The sequence below is a fragment of the Lissotriton vulgaris genome, unplaced genomic scaffold (assembly GCF_964263255.1).
Source record: "Lissotriton vulgaris unplaced genomic scaffold, aLisVul1.2 SCAFFOLD_581, whole genome shotgun sequence".
Classification (NCBI taxonomy): Eukaryota; Metazoa; Chordata; class Amphibia; order Caudata; family Salamandridae; genus Lissotriton; species Lissotriton vulgaris.
The window spans coordinates 294,800-316,250 of record NW_028255144.1 but is presented as its reverse complement, the minus strand read 5'-3'; the positions used below and the strand labels follow the sequence as shown (position 1 = coordinate 316,250).

At 49.2% G+C, this 21,451-nt stretch overlaps 1 protein-coding gene across 1 annotated transcript in view; it reads right to left on the bottom strand.

The window, feature by feature from the left end:
- The window catches only part of LOC147659215 (centrosomal protein of 135 kDa-like), a 548,924-nt gene extending 529,780 nt beyond the window's left edge, over positions 1-19,144 (bottom strand). The window contains exon 1 of the mRNA XM_086951883.1: positions 19,038-19,144. Within this exon, the coding sequence (XP_086808009.1) occupies positions 19,038-19,097 (60 nt within the window). The 5' untranslated portion in view covers positions 19,098-19,144. The remainder of the gene's footprint in view (positions 1-19,037) is intronic.
- Between the last annotated feature and the right edge of the window lie 2,307 nt (positions 19,145-21,451).

Genomic DNA, 21,451 nt, shown 5'->3' with positions numbered 1-21,451 from the left:
GCTGCAGCAGCACCCCATTTTTTAGCAATATCACGCTTAGCAACCATATTACCCAATGTCACCCAACGAGTCTGTGCCGTGTTGTGGTCAGTCGGTTCCCAGACGTTAAGGAGACACCTCCGCGCCTCCGCAACCAACACCACTCCAGTCACCTCCCCCATGATCCGGTGCACTCTCGCCCAGTAGGGGGCAATGACGGGCCAATCCCAAAGAATATGTAAGAAGGTTGCTAGAGCACCACAACCTCGACGACAAAGACCATCAGGCGAGAACCCCATATGCATGAGCCGAGGACCGGTGACATACACCCGGTGAAGGATTTTGAATTGTACCAGTCGGAGACGTGAGGATATCGCGACCTCCTTAGGGGAGGACACTGCACTCTGCCAGTCCTCGTCGTCAAGCTCCAGGCCGTCCGCCGTCCATTGGCCTCGCAAGCACAGGAGGAGATCAGTTCGAACGTTAATCAATTTCTTATAGGACAGGGAAATAGCACTGTCAGGCATATGGCCATCAAGTATCCTGTCCTCCAAGGGGGAGCTTTCAGGAATCTCTCCTTCCGGTGGCTTGGCAGAGAGCAATGCGTGTCTAAGCTGGGCGTAGCGGAAAAACTCCGAAGCGCCCAAACGGAATTCGGCCTGAAGTTGAGGAAAGGTCTTGACTTTGCCTTTAATTACCATATCGCCCACCCTGGAGATGCCTATAAGATCCCATTTGTCAAAGCCCTTGGTGTGCCATAATCTGCCCAAGATGTCCGAATCGTACAGTGGGGTGAACCTAGTCAGTCTGCCCTGCCATCCCTGCATCTTAGTGACCGTCCGCCAGATGTGAACCGCCACTTTGGTCGGGCCCGATAGGCGCCGATCAAAGGACTTAGAGTACAGGGCACGATAATAGTTGCTGCCGCGGAAGAGCCATCTATCCATTGCGTAGCCCGGGCTATCAGCGGGGCCATAGAAACCATGGTTGATGGCAGTGAGCTGAGAGGACCAGTAGTATCGACGTACATCCGGTAAGGCTATGCCTCCGTCATACCACGGTAACGTGAGCTTCTGGATGGCGACACGAGGTCGACCATCCCAGAGAAGGGCTCGTTGCAAACTCTCAATCTCACGAAAGTAACGGGCTGGGACCAGGTCCTGAGTGTTCTGTAGGGCATAAAGGAACCTAGGCAAGGACATCATTTTGAATAATGCTGCCCAACCGAGGAGAGAGAGCGGAAGCCTACGCCAACTATCCACGTCCCTCCGCAACCGTTGGAGGGGGGGGAGCAGATTGAGGTCGTATCGCGCCTTAGAGCTACCGGAAATGTATATTCCCAGGTACTTAAAGCCGTGCCCGGCCATCTGGATATTGCAGCCTCTAGGGAGGCGCGGTGTGTCTCCCTTCAGAACATAAAGAGAAGACTTGGCTCAGTTGATGACCAGGCCAGAGTAGCGGCCAAAAAGCCTGAGCACGTCGCATGCCACAATGAGCGACTTGCAGGGGGAAGTTAGATAGAGCAGAATATCATCCGCGTACAGGGAAACTATCTTCAAAGCCCGGGGCCCACGTTATACCATGTAGGTCCGGGTGTGTACGTAGCATGGCCGCAAGCGGCTCAAGAGCCAGGGCAAACAGGAGAGGTGACAGAGGGCAACCCTGCCTGGTCCCCCGGTGTAGGGCAAAGGACGCCAACACGCGACCATTGACAGTGACATTAGCCAGCGGGCCAGCATAAAGGAGCTGTACCCAACTCACAAAGACCGGTCCAAACCCAAGCTTTGCCAGAACCGCCCAGAGGTAACCCCACTCAAGCGAGTCAAAAGCCATCGTGGCGTCAAGAGAAGCAAGCACCGCCGCTTCCTCGAGGGTGTGAGCTCTGGCCATGACACCATGGAGCCGACGCAGGTTAAGGGCGGTGTTACGACGGGGAATGAAACCCGACTGGTCTGGGTGTACCAAATCACTGATGACTCCGACCAACCGATTGGCAAGCAGTTTGGCTAGGATCTTAGGCTCCACATTGAGGAGAGATATAGGACGATAAGAACGGCACACGTCTCTAGGTTTACCCTCTTTGTAAATGACCACGATGGTAGCCAGCCTTTGGTCCAAGGGGAGGAGTCCCTCTTCCAATGCCGTCAGTAACATAGTCCGCAGGTGTGGGGACACCACATCTGGTCGGATTTTGTATAACTCGACCGGAATACCATTGGGGCCGGTCGCCTTTCCCGACCTAAGTGCACGGATCGCCGTGGCGATCTCGTCAGCGGATATGTCCCAATCTAAATCATCACGGTCCTCTTCAGAAAGACAGGGAAGGTCAATCGTTGAGAGGAACGCAGCTGAGTCAGCCTCGGAGCGGTCTGAGATGGAAGTGTAGACCCCCCGGAAGTAATCAGCAAAAGACTCGGCAATAGCACTTGGGTCCGTGACGGCGACCCCGTCGTCGCCCAAGATCTCAGGTACGACGCGGCTAGCCATCTCGCGTCTGTCCAACCAAGCCAGCAGTTTCCCAGCCTTATCTCCAACATCGTAAATACGCCCTTGCTGTTCCTTGGCAAGGGTAAGGGCAGCATTTGTGGCAAGATCATGATATTCCCTCTGCTTAAGGGAGAGGGCATGCAAGAGAGAGGGATCGGGCTCAGGCCCCAGTCGGGACTCGAGGCGCAAAACCTCATCTTCAACACACGTGAGGGCGGCATCCCTGACTCGCCTGGCCTCTGCAATGAGAGCAAGAGCCTCACCCCTTAACACAGTTTTAAATGCTTCCCACAAGGTAATGGCTGAGCCAACCGAACCCACATTCTCCATGAAGTATAGGTCGATGGCCTTAGCAAGGAGCGTACGGGTCTTGAGATTACGGAAGTACCAGGGGTTAACCACTACCGGCCGGTCAGAGAGGACGATGTTAAAATCAAACGAGACCCACAACGGGGAGTGGTCGGAGATGCCCCGCGCCAAAAAACGGGCTTCTGATACTGCAGACGCATGCGCAGCTAAGGTAAAAACGTAGTCTATACGAGAGAGACTACCATGGGCACTCGAAAGGAAGGAGAAATGGCGGAGCGCGGGATGCAGAAGCCTCCAGCTGTCCACCAAACCCATGGAGTCTAGAAAGGAAGGCAACCACAATTGGGAATTGCGGAGGTCTCTCGGCGGTTGGCGGTCCAGGGAGCCAGAGCAGACTGAGTTGAAGTCACCCCCACTATCAATAGACCATCAGGCAAGGACAAAATGGCGCCACCAAGGTCCTGGAAAGTACTGGATTGTAGGCCTGGGGGAACATAAACCGAAAGCAGCGCGAGGGAACGCCCCTCCCACCTCCCTGCAACTGCGGCATAGCGCCCCCTCTCATCAATCACAGTGGCGTCTATCTCAAGGGGGAGAGATGTGCGCACCAGGATACCCGCCCCCCGGGAACCCGAAGAGAACCCAGAGTGGGCCACCATCTTGTAGCCCTTACGATTAAGAGCCTTGCAAGAGTTTCCGATCAAATGCGTCTCTTGTAGGAGCACAACGTCGGGCATATGTCTCTTAAGCAGTTGAAGCACCACCCCTCTCTTAACTCGATCACCCAACCCGTTAACATTCCAACTGATCACTTTCAATTTCCTACCCCCCATCGTCCCACAACCCGCCCCACCCAATCTCAGCCAACCCATACTTCAAATGAAAAACAGTAGCAAACATGGTCCATTGCCTAAAGGAAAGAAGAGAGAAAGAACGAACAAACAAAGAAACTCGTATAATTGCACCCCCCACCCTGCACCCCTGCATCAGACTAAAAAGCCCCCCCCAACCAGCAGTGTGCCTGTCGCCCCATAACTACTCTACAAAAAGTCCCAGAGGAGTGAGGAATCTCCACGAACACCTCCCGCCACCCCCGTGTAAAGACAGGAAAGTCAGCAGGGTCCCTTAAACACAATACCGAAAGTCTCACGATGCGGGGTCACCAAACGCCAGTGTCACACAGTAGAGCCAAGTCTCATAGATCCGGGCCACCAGCTGCACCTCCATCTTGATCTTCTTGAGCGTCCCGACGGGGCGATAAAGTGTCCAACCATTCACTCACATTTTCGGCAAAGTCAAAGAACAGGGCACGGCCCTCATGTTCAACCCGGAGCTTGGCAGGGAACATCATAGAGTACTTATACCCCATATCTCGCAGTCGGCGCTTTACTCCCGTATAACTCTGGCGCTGCCGTTGAACAGCCCTGGTAAAGTCCGGGTAAAAGTGAATCTCAGCATTCTGGTACTGGAGTGGTCCATGCCGTCTGGACGCCTGCAGGACCGCATCTCGGTCACGAAAGTTGAGGAGCCGTGCGACGATGGGTCTAGGCGCCATGCCTGACTTCGGCGGGCCGCCCGGCATTCGATGGGCACGCTCCACAGAGAAAAAGTTGCTAAGACCAGACGGTGCCAAATGGGTCTTTATCAGGTCCTCCACAAAGAGGTCCGTCGCCGCCTCCTCCGACCCCTCCGGGACACCAACAATGCGGACGTTCTGTCGCCTGGCACGTCCCTCAAAGTCCTCCAGCCTCCTGGAGAATTGGTCAGCGGTCATCCGCAGGTTCCGGACCTCGGTTTGCAGGTCCGAGACGTCGGCCGTTAGGCTAGAGGTCTTAATGTCCAGTGACTTCACTCGATCATTAGTTTTGCCCAGGTCGGCTCTAATGAGAGTCAGGTCAACAACCATAGTGTCCACCTTGTGGGTCAAGATCTCATGTTGCTGCTGCATGTCAGCCCGAAAACTGCTGATGGCCCCCATAATGTCGCTCAGGGTAGGCTCGGAGCCGTCAGGCGAGCCCGTAGATGCAAGGTTCTTGGCAGAAGGTCCTGTGACAGGCGGCGTCTTCGGCTGGACATAACGCTCAATTCTGCTCTGCTGCGACTGAGCTTTTCCGCGGACGCCTTTGTTCGATGTCTTGTCGGGGTCCCCTCTGCCGGACATGTTGGTTCCGATGAGGACAAAGGGCTGCACCGGCCAAGCCCGAGCCCCGCGAGCCAAGAAGAGAATCCGAGCTAGACAGCTAGGTCAGACCGATGAAAGAGCGCACTGTAGGCACTAGCACTCCGCCATCAGGGACAGCAGCCAGTCACTACGCAGTCCAATCATGCGGAGTGGCGGAGACCGGAGAGACAATGGCACAGCCACCGGCACGGAGTTCAACTCGACGTAGCTCACCGTAGGAACCACCGATTCGAAAGCGGAAGGCAGCCCCCGCCTCAGTAGACCATCAGCAATAAGAATCCACCCTCGTGGATCAGGATTTCAGTCAGGATATATTAGGAGGATCGGAAGGTCCGTGGAGCTCCGAGCTTACGCGGCCATCTTGGTTGCCCGCGAAGCTCCTCCCCCCGCTTCAGGGATGATTGAAGGAACCCAACTGGGTTTTCCCCTCACATGACTAAATCTGTTCAGGTGAAGAAGAGAATCCAAAGGAATCTGCACCTCTTCATATTATCTAGGGTAGTGTGCATGCTCAGAGAGACTCCTGATGATAGTTTCTTTGTTGACATGTCTTGTATTTATTTCCTCAAAAACCTGCCAGATCTATGTGTGGTGCAGAGCAAGTCTACTCTGAAGTTGTTAACTAGCTTGTATCAATGGTAAGACACTCCTTCACTGCCAAATCTTTAGCAAGCCTGTTGGACCCGGCCTCGTGGCGTGGTCCTCGCTGACCTCCGCAGACCCAGATCTACGGGTGGAGCGGATTCCCGTCCACCCAGAACTGTACATGACACTACTACCCCGGACCTGAGACGATCCCCAGACCGCTTGCCTGCACCCGTGCACGTGACCATCAGACTCCATGTGTGGCCACCCCGGCCGGCCGGCCGCCTTCTTCCCTTTCGGCAGCCCCTGGCCTCTCCTGGCTGCAGCTGAGCCTGCGCGTCCGACGTGCCCAGATCTACCCGGGGGGTGAACGACTCCTCAAGTAACCGAAACAAAGACTTCCCTCACACCTCCGGCCCCCTTCCGAGGAACTGGTTTCCATCACACCTCTGAACTATCCCTGGGGGCTGGTTTCGATCGCACATTGGGCCTCCTAGTGAGCTGGCTCCAGGCCCTGATGGGCGTCTGGGATTCCCTGGGCGCATGGTCCAAAGCATCAAAGAACCAACCGCCCAGATGATCGGGCGCCTGGCCCTCGGACCTCCGGCCTCCTGCCTCTGAGGGTCCGGACATCAAAGAGCGCGATGACTATAAGACAGCCTGCCTTCCATCTAAGCGGCAGTTGTATCTTGGACAAGAAAGCCCTGCTGATCGGATCGCGGCTAACTTTGAGGAGAACAGACTCTGACCCACCGAGCCCTGCTGACGTCGTCACGGCTCATCCTAGAACCTACGGAACGGAACCATCGGAAGCCCTGCTGACGCTGTCGCGGCTCCCCCTCGAAGAGACTTGAACCATCGGAGCCCTGCCGACGCTGTCGCGGCTCCCTCTCGAAGCACAAGACCTGACCATCGGAGCCCTGCTGACGCTGTCGCGGCTCCACCTGCTTACGAGTACGACGGAGTACTCCCGACCAAGCCCTGCTGACCTCGTCGCTACCTTCACGATCATCTTGTACCCGAAGTGAGTAGGACAGCAAGCCACATCGCCAGCCCCCCGTACCCCCCAGTTCAAGGATTGAGAACTGTGCGCAGGGTGCGTGGCGTGCCCGCTGGCCTCCTGAGACTGTCCCGCTTCCCGACCCCTCGTTACAAGACCTTTGCGATCCCTCGATCGCTGTATATTGCTCCCTACTTTTAATCTTGATAAAGTCTTTCTTGATAAAGAATCACGGTGTGGTGTCCGTTCATAAGTGTGGTGTGTCGACAGTGTGTACGATCAGTCCTCCCCAGCGGGGACTCCCCCTCGATAAGACTCGGCAGTAATTGTGGGAGAGGAGGTTCCAGGCGGTTAGGAGAGTCCTCTTGACCCCTGGGGTCACCGCCTTCCAACAAAGCCCATCTTAATATCAGCACAGTGATGCTCACATCACACTGCAACACTATGGATTGCCCATTCAACAGCAAGTAAAATGTGGTACAGCTTTAACTGTGCCACGGCTTAATCTATCTTCAAGAAATAGGGTAAAGCAATCTCGAGTTCCCAACAGAGGTCCAGTGTTCAGGCCCCATATCCTGTGGCGGCATTGTGATTGGTAAAGGGAACCTCTGTGCCTACCAATCACAACACTGCTTTGCAGTATTGTGATTGGTCAGTGGGGCCTTGCTGTGGGGGGGTGGTCGTGGTTGCTGTTTTGTTTGGGAAACACTGCTGGTGCGCTTTTGTTACAGGGGGCCAATTTTGAAGTAAATCTGCAAAACCGGCCCCCAGTAATAAAAACGGCCCCCACCCTTTCGGCCCACTTGAAAAACGCCTGGTGCCCGCTACGGCCAGTCCGGCTCTGGGTTTGAGTCAGATGCCTCGCTTTGGCTCAGCTCAAGCTCTCCTTGTGCCCTCAAGTCCATCAGAAGCAGAGCTTCCCTGTGGCGTCTGCCTGCCACCATGCTCTAAACTCATGCACAGAGAGTTGAAGACAAAAGCATTATTTTTATAAAACAAGAGACAGAAAAAGTTACCCATCTATGGGCTGAACTGCACAGTGTCCAACAAGAACACCAGTATTAAGTCTTGGCTGCCATGCTTGCAAATTGTGTGATCCTAGGCAAATATTTTAACTCACAGAGCCTCATTTTTCTTTTCAATTTAGAATAAGACTTTAGGCCTCTTTTAGAGTATGCAAGACAACTAACTTGTCTCTTAGGTTACTAATACGATTGTTGTCAGGGAAAGGGGAGGTATGGGCAGGAATGTTTTCAAGTTTACGTTTAAAAACTATAATGTTTAATAAACCCTTGTTGATGAAGTGATATAATATGATGTACTAAGGTCATACTCCTCTGCATGCTAAATAAATGCACTTTTTGAATTTTGAAGAAGCCTTATCATATCTTTACATGATTTATTTATTTTTTGTCCTCATTTTCTACCCTGATCATTCCGTTAAAGTCTGAAGAGAGTGACACACTGCCTCAGTAAACTGGATAGCAGGGATTATTGTTCAGGTAGCCTCCGCCAATCAGTGATGTCAAAGCCTCCAAGACCTTCGTACAGAGACCATAGGGGAGCCACTTTGCTGAGCATGTGTACCAACAATCAGGGCGCGACCTGATATGTCTGGATATGCCAGAAGAAAAAGAGAAAGCAAGGGCAGCATAATCATCGGACAGGGGGAAAAAACAAAAAAAAAACATCCGAAATCTCACTGTTGGCCTCACTTCAAAAGGTACCAAAAGTCTCTTTTAGCTTGATAACACCTATTTCCTGTATAGTCAAGAATCGCTGTGGCCGGGCCTGTGATGCTGTGTTCCACGGCACTCTTAAACTCCGGGGGTGACCTCCGGTTTAGAGGTGATCTGTGAACTAATTAAAAATCGTCGATCTCCCTGCTCCTCCACAGGCAGCGCGTATGGAGTTCTGCGACAGTCAGTGTAGTATCACTGACTGCCACAGCGATTCTTGACTATACAGGAAATAGGTGTTATCAAGCACCTGAATTAAGATCGGTGGCTCCCCCAGGCAGGGTGGATTTCTTTGATAATTTGAACAGGAACTGCATGAATAGTACTACGTAGAAGTATTGGTACGAGTACTTTAGCAGTGTCGCAACGCCATACGAGGAAGCAACTTTGCAAGTTGACTCTGAGTAATTCCAGAGCATTGTTTAGTTAAGAGAAACAGTCCTGAAGAAGGTGCCTATTATCAACACCGAAACGCTGCGTCGACATTTGTTCTCTTGATCAATTTTAATATTTTGATGTGAATATTTTCTTCTTATGAATTTTATGATGTACTGTTTTTTTTAATGTTTTTGTGTATAAATATAATTATACTATGCAGAATAAACATGTATATGTTTTAACTATAAACTTGTCAAGCTAGTAACTTGTGGCACAGTTCATGTTCTGTCTAATTGTGTGGATATATTACCAAGACGATTGCTTTATGTACCTAAGTGTTTAGCTCCTTCTATACGAGTATGTTCTATGGTCTTTGTGGTTATTAGATAAACCTAAAAGTTAGGTGTGTTCATAGGTCCGATTGTGGATGCATGTATTCAACTGGACTACAATTGTCCATCAGATATATGCCACAGGGACACTCTTAAATACAGGAACTACATTTCTGTGATTCTGATCGTGTGCCACCTGGCCAGTATTTTGTTTCCTCACTGCGTTTTGGGTTCATGCATGCACATATATAACACAACAACTGACATACACGTAAAAGCAGTTAGAAATATTGGCTTTGTCAGTGGCGGTTACCCTTTTAGGGTAAATGAGTAACAATAATTTTCTTGTGAATAATTAATATTGAAAATGCTTCAAGTCTGAAATAATGAGACTGTGCATTAACAATTGCTGTTTCAGGTTTGTGAGCTAGCGTGGAACTTTTAAAATTGTACACAAGCTGTTAAAAGGTATGTGAGGTAGCGGGAAACAAAATGCATGTATGGTATAACAAACGGTGATAATTTGAAAATCGAAGCCTGTACAGCTCATACGCAGCGCCGGTTATGGTTAAATGAGAGGACGTAGATAGGGCGCAGAGATCAATCTTGCAGCTATAATACTTTCAGCCATGTACTGTTGAGTATGTACATGTTTGATACATTTAGAAATATTGGTTTTCCTCTCACTTTGAACAGTGTCCCTGAAGCCAGGAGTAGAACTGCAAATCGGGGTGGCTCTGGAAACTCAAATTGGCAAAGCAAATTAAAGCACAGGTAATTGAACTAAGTGCACCATTTAAGTAAGACAGGGTGGTTGACTAGCACATTTGAATCAGCCCTTAAACTAATGTAAAAAATGTATTCTCTAGGGACTTTCAGGCCCAGAGGAACATTTGATAGTATACACCGGTCATACGCTGGGCAGATGTGAAACAAAGAGAGTACGACCCTTGTATTTTTTAAGGTAAATAGAGAGTGATCATTAAAAGGCTGATGCAATAAAGTGTAATGCATAAATAACTGCTATATAAAATGGCCCCCAATTTGTTTTTAGGGTATTAGTGTGACGCCAAACAAGAGAAAGTGCAGAATAGTGAAGTATACCGCCTCTATATGCGAAAAGGAAGAAAATGGTAACAGGAAACAAATTTAGAACTCATGATTTAGTAAACCAATCCTTTACAAAAGTCTTGAAAGTTCTGCTCCATTCCTTCTAGATATGATAAAAAATAATACTGTGGTACACTTCCCATTCCAATCATCAAGAGAAACTGTGTAGAACAGAAGGTTCACAAAGAAGATATTGTTGTAAGTGTATATAGATTTTTTAACCGTAGGAAGTACAAAGGTCCATCATAAATAAATCTGAAAGAATGGACTTGAGGAGAAAAGTTAAATAGCTTATGGATTTGCTGTATGTGTTTTCACTCTGTCATGAATATTTTCTCACAATCTAAGGGATATAAGGTGAACCTAATAGTGTGCAGTGTTGATGTTGAGGAGAGTGTGAGATGTGAGGTCGGTCCATACAATATCTCCCTTAATAAAAATTGTTCATATAAATGCAGGGTATGGGAGTAACATGATTTCATGTATATCTTTCAGATTAACACTCCAGGTTGTAGAGAACAGTTGAGTTATCTGGAGGGTACTGATGAAGGTGGTCTTCATTGCTGTTTCTTTCCACCGAAACGCGTTGGCCAAATCCTTGTAAAACCTCACCCATCTGGGTTCATGTTGGACAACAGATAAAGAGAGAAATTAGATTGTTTTGTGAGTTTGTGTAATTTAAGTGGTGTATGGGAATGAGTGTGAATGAATGGTTGTGAATAGGGTGTTCTCTACCTTGAATATGAGTTATTAATATGTTGTATTTGTAGAATTGTGTTTAGGAACAAATGTTTAGATGAAAACAAATGCTTCTTCAAATGAGAAAATAGAAAATAATTCTTTTTAAAATGTTGTAATACTAAAGAAAGAAATCAAATGAAAAGATTAAATAATTTAAATAAAAAATAATGTAAAAAAAGTAAAAACATTGTGACATGTTGTTACCCTGGGAATCAGAGATTGTGCCCTGAGAGAATAATTTAAAGGTCACGAGGGAGCTCTGTTGATTATTGTATGTATTGGTTCTTTCCCCTCTTCTCCCTGACCTCAAAGTAAACCCTAGAGGGGGTCCATTAAAAACCGCTACTTGTTAACAATTAGTAAGGCGTGTTGAAGGGTTAGTGGTCTCTAGAGTGTCTCAATCACTCCTGGTATGTTCACTCTGAGTTAGACATGTATGCCAATGTTCTCTCGACGTCTCATCCATCTGCATATCCTACACCTCATCTCTTTCCTTTTCAGCATCCTTTTTTCTCTCTCTCCTAAATGCACTTCCTCATATCTCCTTCACGTTACCAACCCCCAAACACTCAACGCACCCACTCACTCACCTGTAAGAACTGCATTTGTTTTACTTTTGCCTTGTCAATATTTTGACAACTGTGCAACTCCTTCACACACTTCGCACAGAATCATACTTGCAATCGGAATACATGGCCACCCCTCTGTGCGCCCTGCAGAGAGGCCAAGCATTGAATGGCCATGTACTCTGAACTTCTTTTTGACCCCTTGACAAGGTACTGTGAGAAACTCGCACTGCTTCAGCCCCAACTCTAGGAGTTCTCAACTGTGGACCATTATCGGAGGAGGCTCATATGCAAGAGTAAAATGCCACACGCAAAAAATACAGAACCACACTATCTTTAAAATAGCTAACACTCATAGGAAATGCAAGATAAAAAAAAGTGAAAAAAGTGAAATATAAACAGGTACAAAATCACTGACAAGGATTATTTTAACAATTTTTACGATCATTGCTCAAATAAAGATTGGTGTTTTCGCCAGTAGACTTAAGGACATTAATATAGGGCCAAATTTGGACATGTTTAAATTTCCGTTTTAAAGTAGTACCGGAACTGCGGCCCGGCCCACTTAAAGTGCTGGCCCTTCTGTTAATTATCTGGCTCGTCCATCTCTAATTTGGGTCAGACGTAATGCCAAGTGATGGGGTCACCCCGTAGAATGTGATGATGGGGCCTGGAGTCTCCCATATCTCATAATTGGCCTTGGGTTGAATGGGGCCCCAATAGCACATAAACATCTAGTTATGTAAAGTGCCAATTGTTTTTGTGAGTTTATATTGTAAGAATTTTAGAGTAAGGGAACATGGCCCAATAATAGATTTTTAAGATGGAGGAAAAAAAGTGGCCCTTAAAATATCTTTGGTAAGCCCAAGATTTTAAGTGGGGGGCGGTCACTCAAAGGGGCGTGGCTGATTTAATTAAGGGCGTGGCTTTAAAACACTAAAGCTAAAAACTATTTTGCTGCTTCTGTCATTGTATTCAGATATATAATGCAACAAGTAACAGTACACCTATAACAAGCCAGGACTATTTGCTTTGTCAATGGTAGTTAGTTGCATAAGAAAAAAAAACAACAACCATGGATTTGTTGTATATAATATCGAAAAAGCTTCAGTCCTGAAATGATGAGACTATGAAATAACAAAAAACGAGTCTTCATTGAAATTAAATCAAAAGCAGTGATGGGTGGTACCAGGCGCGCAACACCCATTGGGCTCACCGGGCTTCAGCCCCCCCCGTCGCCTCCTCTGCCCGGGCTAAGATTACACGCACTGAAATGGTGCAAGATAGCATCCGATCGGAGAATGATTTTTTTTATGCTTTCTGAGAGGCCCAGCAGCCCGAGCCAGCCAGCCTCTGCTTCAGTGAGTGACCTCCTGCCCCCACCTCTTGTTTTCCTTTACGGTGGCGCCGCGAGGTGAAATCCTTGCCTGAAGGCAGGGATTTCACCTAAGCACTTGATCGCTTGTGAGCATGGGGTGTGAAGTGCACAGCAGGGGGAAAGGGCTGGCCAGTTAAGGTGATGCTTTTCACAGCAGGGGGAAAGGGCTGGCCAGTTAAGGTGATGCTTTTCCTTTGTAAAGGAATTTCTGCTGGCGTCATAGCCCATGGGGTGCTGTCTGTGCACTTGTATAGATGTGTATTTCATACAAGTGCGCAGACAGCAACCCCTGGGCTATGATGCCAGCAGGAATTAATTTACAAAGGAAAAGCATCACCTGCACTGGCCATCCCTTTGCCCCTGCTGTCTGTGTACTTGGATGGCATGGAATTCACATCCAAGGCGCTGCTCACCAGATAAATGGTGAACAGGGCCATGGATCTTGCTATTTTCGCATCCAAGGGCACCAGGGAAGAAGCAGAGGAGGCCCAGGCAAGGAGAATCCAGGAGCCATTTGACCCCCACCTATCTACTCTGAGACCTTCGAGGGGCTGGATGCCAGGACACACACAGTGCTGCTGATGAGCCAGCCTCCACAGTATAGTATCAGAGGAGCGGGCAGCAGTTTTTTATTTATGTAAGTCCCAGTAACTTTAATGCATTTTTCAGTACAGCATTACCTACTGCCTGCATGTCTAGGTTACTTTGAATGTTGTTCTTGACTTACATACATAGAAACGTCAAAGAGGACAGTCCCCTCCAAATATGCAAATGTAGTGTAAGTTTGTAGTGTTCATTTTTTTTTTTGTGGTGGTAGTGGGTAATTTTAGAGTTCAGGGTGGGTGTGGGTTTTAGGGTGCCAGTGAGTAATTTTATGGTTCAGGGTGGGTTACGGATTGGGGTGCCAGGGGGTAATTTTAGGGTTCTGAGCGGGTATGGGTTTTTGGGTTCCAGGGGGCAATTTTAGGGTTCAAGGTGAGTATGGGTTTTGGGGTGCCAGGGGACATTTTAGGGTTCAGCGTGGGTATGTGTTTTGGTGTGCCAGGGGTAATTTTAGGGTTCAGGGCAGGTGTGGGTTTTGGGATGTCAGGGGGCTATTTTAGGGTTCAGGGTGGGTATGGGTTATGGGGTGCCAGGGAACATTTTAGGGTTCAGCGTGGGTATGTGTTTTGGTGTGCCAGGGGTAATTTTAGGGTTCAGGGCAGGTGTGGGGTTTGGGGTGTCAGGGGGCAATTTTAGGGTTTAGGGTGGGAATGGGTTATGGGGTTTCAGGGGGGAATTATGGTTCAGGGTTGGTATGAGTTATGGGATGCCGGGGGGATTTATGGTTCAGCATGGGTATGGGTTTTGGGGTGCCAGTGGTAATTTTAAGGTTCAGGGTGGGTGTGGGTTTTGGGGTGCCATGGGATTAATTTTAGGGTTCAGCGTGGGTATGTGTTTTATAGTGCCAGGGGTAATTTTAGGGTTTAGGGCAGGTGTGGGTTTTGGAATGTCAGGGGGCTATTTTAGGGTTCAGGGTGGATATGGGTTATGGGGTGCCAGAGGGGAATGTATGGTTCAGCATGGGTATGGGTTTTGGGGTGCCTGGGGTAATTTTAAGGTTCAGAGTGGGTATGGGTTTTGGGGGGCAAGAGGGTAATTTATGGTTCAGCATGGGTATGGTTTCTGGGGTGCCAGGGGTAATTTTAGGGTTCAGGGCTGGTATGGGTTTTAGGGCATGAGGGGGTTAATTTTAAGGTTCAGCGTGGGTATGTGTTTTGGTGTGCCAGGGGTAATTTTAGGATTCAGGGTGAGTATGGGTTTTGGGGGGCAAGGGTGTAATTTTAGGGATCACTGCGGGTATGGGTTTTGGGGTGCCAGGGGTAATTTTAGGGTTCAGGGTGGGTATGGGTTTTGGGGTGCCAGGGTAATTTTAGGGTTCAGGGCGGGTATGGGTTTTGGGGCTCCAGGGGGGTGATTTTAGGGTTCAGGGTGGTAATGGGTTTAGGGGTCCCAGGGGGGGGGTAATTTTAGGGATCAGGATGGGTATGGGTTTTGGGGTACCAGGTGTAATTTTAGGGTTCAGGGCGGGTATGGGTTTTAGGGTGTGAGGGGGTTAATTTTAGGGTTCAGCGTGGGTATGTGTTTTGGTGTGCTAGTGGTAATTTTAAGATTCAGGGTGAGTATGGGTTTGGGGGGCAAGGGTGTAATTTTAGGGATCACTGCGGGTATGGGTTTTGGGGTGCCAGGGGTAATTTTAGGGTTCAGGTGGGTATGGGTTTTGGGGTGCCAGGGGTAATTTTAGGGTTCAGGGTGGGTATGGGTTTTGGGGTGTCAGGGGGTAATTTCAGAGTTCAGGGTGGTAATGGGTTTTAGGGTGCCAGGAGTAATTTTGGGGTTCAGTGTGGGTATGGGTTTTGGGTTAATTTTAGGGTTCAGGGTAGGTATAGGCTTTGGGGTGCCAGGGGGGCAATTTTAGGGTTGGTATGAGTTGAAGGGTTGTAGGGTTTTAAGGAAATGTGGGTGTGTGTGTGTGCATATAAATGCATCAAATTAACAAAAATGTGTGCTTTAATTGTTGTCCAGTTTCAAATGCAGATTTCACCACATTTTTTTCTCGGCTTGACCTGAGCATTAACCGATCCTGATTATCTGCCATTTTAGCTCCGCCCCATTGATTAACTTAGCCACGCCCCTTCATCTGCCATGTTAGCCCCCCCCAAAATTAAGACCTAGTTGCGCCCCTGCAGGCGCGCAACACCCATTGGGCTCACCGGGCTTCAGCCCCCCCCGTCGTGTGTGTCAGCCTGGGCTGACACAGCTTCGCGGCTGGCGACGTTTTAATTGCAGCCGCGCCCGAGTACTTCACAGGTCTGTAAAAGACCATTTAAATGTAAATGAGGCTTTTGTTATGTTTTTAGCCCTTCTTACATCCACTCTGGTTACGGCTGGAAGAATTAGCCCCCCCCACCCCTCCCGCCTGCCTCCTGTAGTCGCCTCCACCCACACACCTCTGCTGATTGTTTACAGTGGGATTGGCTGGGATTCGGTATTCTCTGGTGCATTGTGAACCCAGCCTGATGGCGTGAAGCGAGACTTTATTTGCTGGGAGGTGTGAAGGTTTTAACTTGACAGTGGAAAGAAAAAAAAATTGACTACCCAGAATCGTGAATGTCCTGAAAGCTGTCTCGTAGTAAATAGGCAATAGGCATTACGTGAATAAGGAAATTATGCAGTATTCTCACGTTTCCCCATTCCTTGCGCTAGAAATGTCCAGTTAACGTTTTCTCTGCATTCTGGTTCTTGTAGTCCTAAATTCGTAACGGGATGAACACTTCTATAAGTGCCTGAATTTACAGAAAAACCTTAACTGGAAAAGCTACTCGCGCACAGAAACAGGAGGCCTGAAACCTGCTTGAACGTTGTGTAAATTGCTGAGGTTCAAAGAAGGGAATACATGAAGCGTACTCTTTTATCTGCAGAACTTGTGCTGTTTGTAGACAATCCACGTTCTTCAGCAGTAGTGAAAAAGTGGGTGTTCTCAAAGCTGCACTATAAAAAGAATGTACGTCTTCTGCTGAATGGGAATAGTGAAGCTGTTGGTGGAATGGCCAGGGGACGGCAGTACAAAATGAAGGTACACAGCTACAGATGACTGTACATGTCTGCCAGGCTAAGACATCATGACCGCATGACACTTTACTGACACGCATTAAAATAATTAAAGCATGGAAACCTTTCTTCCCCAGTTAAATTTCTTTTTAGGCTGTGTGTAGCATAGGATGCTTTAGCATCCGAGAATGTGATTTTAATTACCCTTTCGGAGAGGCCCAGAACCAAGCCCTGCCAGCCCGCCTCTGAAAGGTTTCAACAACCCTCCCTGCCCCACACCTCTTGTTTTGTTTGAGACGGGCTGCCACCGAGGTGATATCCTTGCCTGAATGCAGGGATTTCACCTAAGCACTTTTGGTGTGTTTAATTTGTATTCAGTTGTTTTAACAAGGCAAGGCAGCAGCTGCTTTGGGGGAAACATTGGCCCCAGACGGAGAACTATGCTTGAAGATAGGTGGCGCATGTTGTTTTGGGCACAGGGGCCTCACATGTCAACGGTTGTTTTAAGAGAAATGGTACATGAGCATCTTGGCACCTGGGACATCATGGGCATGGTGTTAGGATCGAGATTCAGTATGGACGAGACTGCATAATTGCTGTCAAATTCACTCAGTCTCCTATGATGGTGAATATCAACAGCGGTTGAGGTGAGGTCTGTCACTGACCCTTGGGAGGAAAAAGGGATAAGGGAGAGAGAAAAGGGAGACCCCCCAAAAGATCACCACAAGGACGCGCCAATCAATGCGTTGCCATGGTCCATCTATCCGAGGGAAAGTCTGGAGTAGGTTAGAGAAAATATGATCAAATACAAGGTAAGAAATGTGAACCAAAAGATCTCCACATTAGCACAGAGAATTTTACTGCTAACATTCAGAACAATAGTGTGACCAGTCTCCCAGCAGCCTGAATCCAGCCAGAGAACCTAAGAGAAGAAAGGCAGGATACTTTGCTGAGGTGGAAGACACTGTCATCCTCCATGGAAAGAAGTGAAGTAGCTGCAAGCTCCAGATTCAGGTCCACAGAGCCAACCCCATACGGAACAAAATAAAACTGTAGTGACACAAACATGTGATAGAGCATCGTGGAGTGAAGGTAACTCACCAACTGCTGTCGCAGGTGAGAATACTCAGGGGACTGCGGCTCCTATTCTATCTCTGTTCCTCCCTTCCTGGGTCTGCTCCCATAACCAGTGCTCTCCCAAAGCTGTGCCATGAGTGTTTCCATCTTTGTGAACCCAATCTATACTGTCAACTAGTGCATCCTTCAGCCATAGCCTGTTTGGAATTCTCCTTCGACGGGACAGATCAGTCCTACCAATTCTGACACTTTTCATCAATAGTTGAGATACGTTAATGCAGAGGGCAGGCACAGTCCTCACATAGTCATTGTGTTCCAAGAGAGAGAGACAATGCAGGGCGTATTATATTGTATTTGTAGAGCACTTACTACCCCTATGTGCGATGCTGAAGCACTTGTCCATGTGAGTAGCAGGTTACACCTTATGCGTGTGTGGTTGGAAGAGTGTTTTCTTTGCTTTGAGCCTCTGTGGAAAGCGTCTCCATGCGGTGTATGATGAATACCAAGGTGCAGTTTTGTAATGCAGAATCGCCACTTCTTTTTCTCAGCTTGGCCTGAGCATTACCTGATCCTGCTTGTCTGCCATTTTAGCTCCGCCCCCTTGATTAACTTAAGCCACGCCCCTTATTTGCTATGTTAGCCACCCCCGAAGTTAAGACCTAGTTGCGCCCCTGGGTGGTACTGCTGCTGAGTTAAGATTTTTTTTCGCCTTGAGAGTGGGGGCAAAAATCGAGAGCCCCACTCAGCAGCTGCTTTTAATAACTGCCGGTCCACTTACTTTTTTTGTCTAAATGCACTGCTAGGGTGTCGAACACAACACCACACACACACACACATAGGTACCGTACCCTTCTGCAAAAAAACCCACAAAAAAACTAAAGAGTTTGACGCTGCAAGAGTCACCAGCCCACTTCCAGAGAGCAGATAGAGGCACAGGGAAGCCGTCGCCCTGGCAACTTGGACGGGGGACGGGGAGGTTCAGTTGGCTCACTAGTGCGCGTGCGCGTCCTGAAGCCTGTCGTTTAGAGATACAGTAGCTTCTGAATATTCGCGCACACGGAGTTGAAATCGTCCCGTCACTCAGGCTAACCACAATAAACTGCCTTTCCTCCAGGTGAACTAAGATGGGTAATTCATTTTGTAAAGGTGAGCTGCTGCTCTGAGACGCAGAACAAGTGAGCTTGTGTGGAAATCACAGCCCGTGCTCTCCGGTGAACGCACTCCGCGAGGAAAGTGTAGTTAACCCCATACGTTCCGGCAGCAAGCCTCCACGCCGCCCCAGTTCCTACCGGCTCATCACCTCTGCGTGAGACACAATTACTTGTGCACAGTCCTAAATCGTGCGCACAGTTCACACTGGATGAGGCGGGCACAAATATTTGCACAAATCCTGCCGATTAAAGCTACAATGTTATCTTTCTCATGTTAAAAAGTTCTTCCGCTCACAAGTAGATTAATGGGGGAACTAAATTGACGAGATGTTGGCCCCCCTGCAAGCTTCCAAGTGCTGCCCTGCGTGCCCTAGCTCTACCTGCAGTGCTCCCCTGCGCCCCTCCCGCGGCCCCCACGGCAGGTGGTTATACCTTGGAGTGCGCGTCCGGCTTCCTCCGCCTGCCACGGACCCCGGGCTGCCTGCCGCTCATGGTGTCTGCCGTTCTCGGAGTGAGTGATGCAGGCTCTAGGCACTCCTTGCTCCTGTGTCGCCCTCTGCACTCACACTCCCTCGCTGCCCGGGGCACTGCCCGCTCTTTTCCAACCCTTTCCCTCCTCTTGGCGACGGGGCACCGTTTGCAGCGCAGCCCTCCCCCTCCTGCAACTTCCTGCACTCATTCGCTCTGGGATGATGTTACTGTCGTTACAATGCCCATCTCTCTCGCTACTCCCCAGGTCACTGACAGCGAGTGTTACCAGGGCACAAGGATCGCCCACAGCATGTGTGATCTGCTACCACAGCTGGTAAGGGTAGGGTTTTAAGTGGGATGAAAAAACTGGGGGGTCTCTCAAAGGGGCGTTGCCAATGTAATTAAGGGCGTGTTTTAGAAACACATAAAGGACAAATCTGTGCTTGGAATAGTGTGCTGCTCGACTTGTATTTTGTTGTATCTGTCTGTGAAATTTGATTTTGTATCTGTCATTGCATCCAGATATATGATACAACAAGTAACATCATACCTACAACAATTCAAGACTATTGGCTTTGGCAATGGTTGTTAGTTGCATAAGATAAATAAGCAGCAACTATGGCTTGTATATAATATTGAAAAAGCTTCGACTTAAAGCTCTGGTGACAACAACACAATGTTGCTGCTCCAGAGTTTCAAAAAGAGAAGGGAAATCCAGAGAGAAAATGACTCTTTAAAGGATTTCCCCTCCCCTACAAGGCTCACATAGCATGACATCATGCCATAACTTCTCCACTAGTTACAAGTGAGCAGTGTGAGCACGTCCACATCGATGTGCCTGCTGTCACTGCAGTCTGGAAAAAAACGGACCGCCTGTGCCAGGGCACAAAACAGAGCCTAATAGAGACCTGTTTCAAGGCCCCCTTTCAAAAACTGCTGGTCCTCAGCACCGGTGAGAACCTGCCCACTTAAAACCCTGCGTATGATCGCGAATGAGCCCTGAGACTGCGGTGGAGGCAGCAGCACTGCATGACCTGACGGTACTGCTAGATGTGTGCGAGGAGGCAATAGCCCAAGCGATGTATGACTCGAGACTGCAGTTGAAACAGAGTTGCATGTATGTGTGACCTGGGACGACTGTTAGTGAAACAGCAAGAGTGTGTGTTGCCCGAAACTGCAAGTGAAACAGGAATGCATGTGTGGCCTGAGACTGCAGGTGAAACGTGTGGATAAGACATGGAACTGCACATGATACAGTAGGCAAAACAGATATATGGTTGATCTGAGACTACAGGTGAAACAGCGGACAGCGCGGCGGCCCTCAGTGCCCTCCGGCAACACTCTGAAGTGCGGGGTAGGCTCCCGCTTTTGAGATAAGCCCACTTTTGAGTTGCAGTAATCATATCCTCTTTTACTGTGTCCACTGCAGGCTCCCGTTGTCCCTCGCGCGCCCCTGCCCTCGCGCTCACCCTGTGACATCAGCTGGCATTCTAGAATGCCAGCTGATAACGAATCTGAGTTTTCCAACATGGATGCCCGGAGCTTCAGCTCCTTGGAAACCCAGCGCACAACATCCTAACGCGGCTCTCCAAGCCCCACTAAATTATCTGTAAGAGCCAAATGCCAAAATCGGACGATCTGCAGCGTCTGCCGCTGGGGCCGCCGATACTTCCAGCGGCTGCTCTGACGTGATATCGGCAATATCCACCCCTGCGGAGGATGCCACCTGAAGACCTTGGCCTGGCCTCCCATTTTATATATAGAGGTGAGCCGGGCCCCAGCGTGACAAACTGGTGCTTCCTCGCTGTTCTCCTCAGAGATGCGCTCCAGTCTGCTCTGCCCCGCGGCTCGCTTGCCTGACTCCAAAATGGAGGCGCCTTAGGGACCTCGGCGCCAACGACTCCCCGGACGGACTTAGAAACCCACGATCGTCTGCTGCCAAAGCATCGCCTGAAGAGCCTGCCCTCCTCCTGTGCCCATCTAGCTGCGATGTTGCTCCCGCTCCTCGATATGGCTCCAGATGATGTGGGACGGCTGTGAGGCGTGTTCTCCCCTCCTCCCGGGACAGCGAGATGTCTTTGTTGATGTGCCCCCACTGGCTGCCTGCCGCCGCTGCCTCCGCATGCAGGCTTTCTTCCTGGATTTTGCCTTGCCTATTCATCGACTTTGGGGACCCCAGTGAACTTCTCCCAGGTTTGGGGGCGCGGGAACCACGACCGGCTGATGGTCTTCGGCGTTGATCCAGTGGACCCAAGCCCACACGCCTCCTCTCCCTTACTGACTTTGATTTGCTTTAACTTTTTTTTTCTCCTGACCATGGCCCACCATCTTGTCCGTTCCCTCGGCCTCTACCCTTCTCCCTCGCTTCCCCCTTG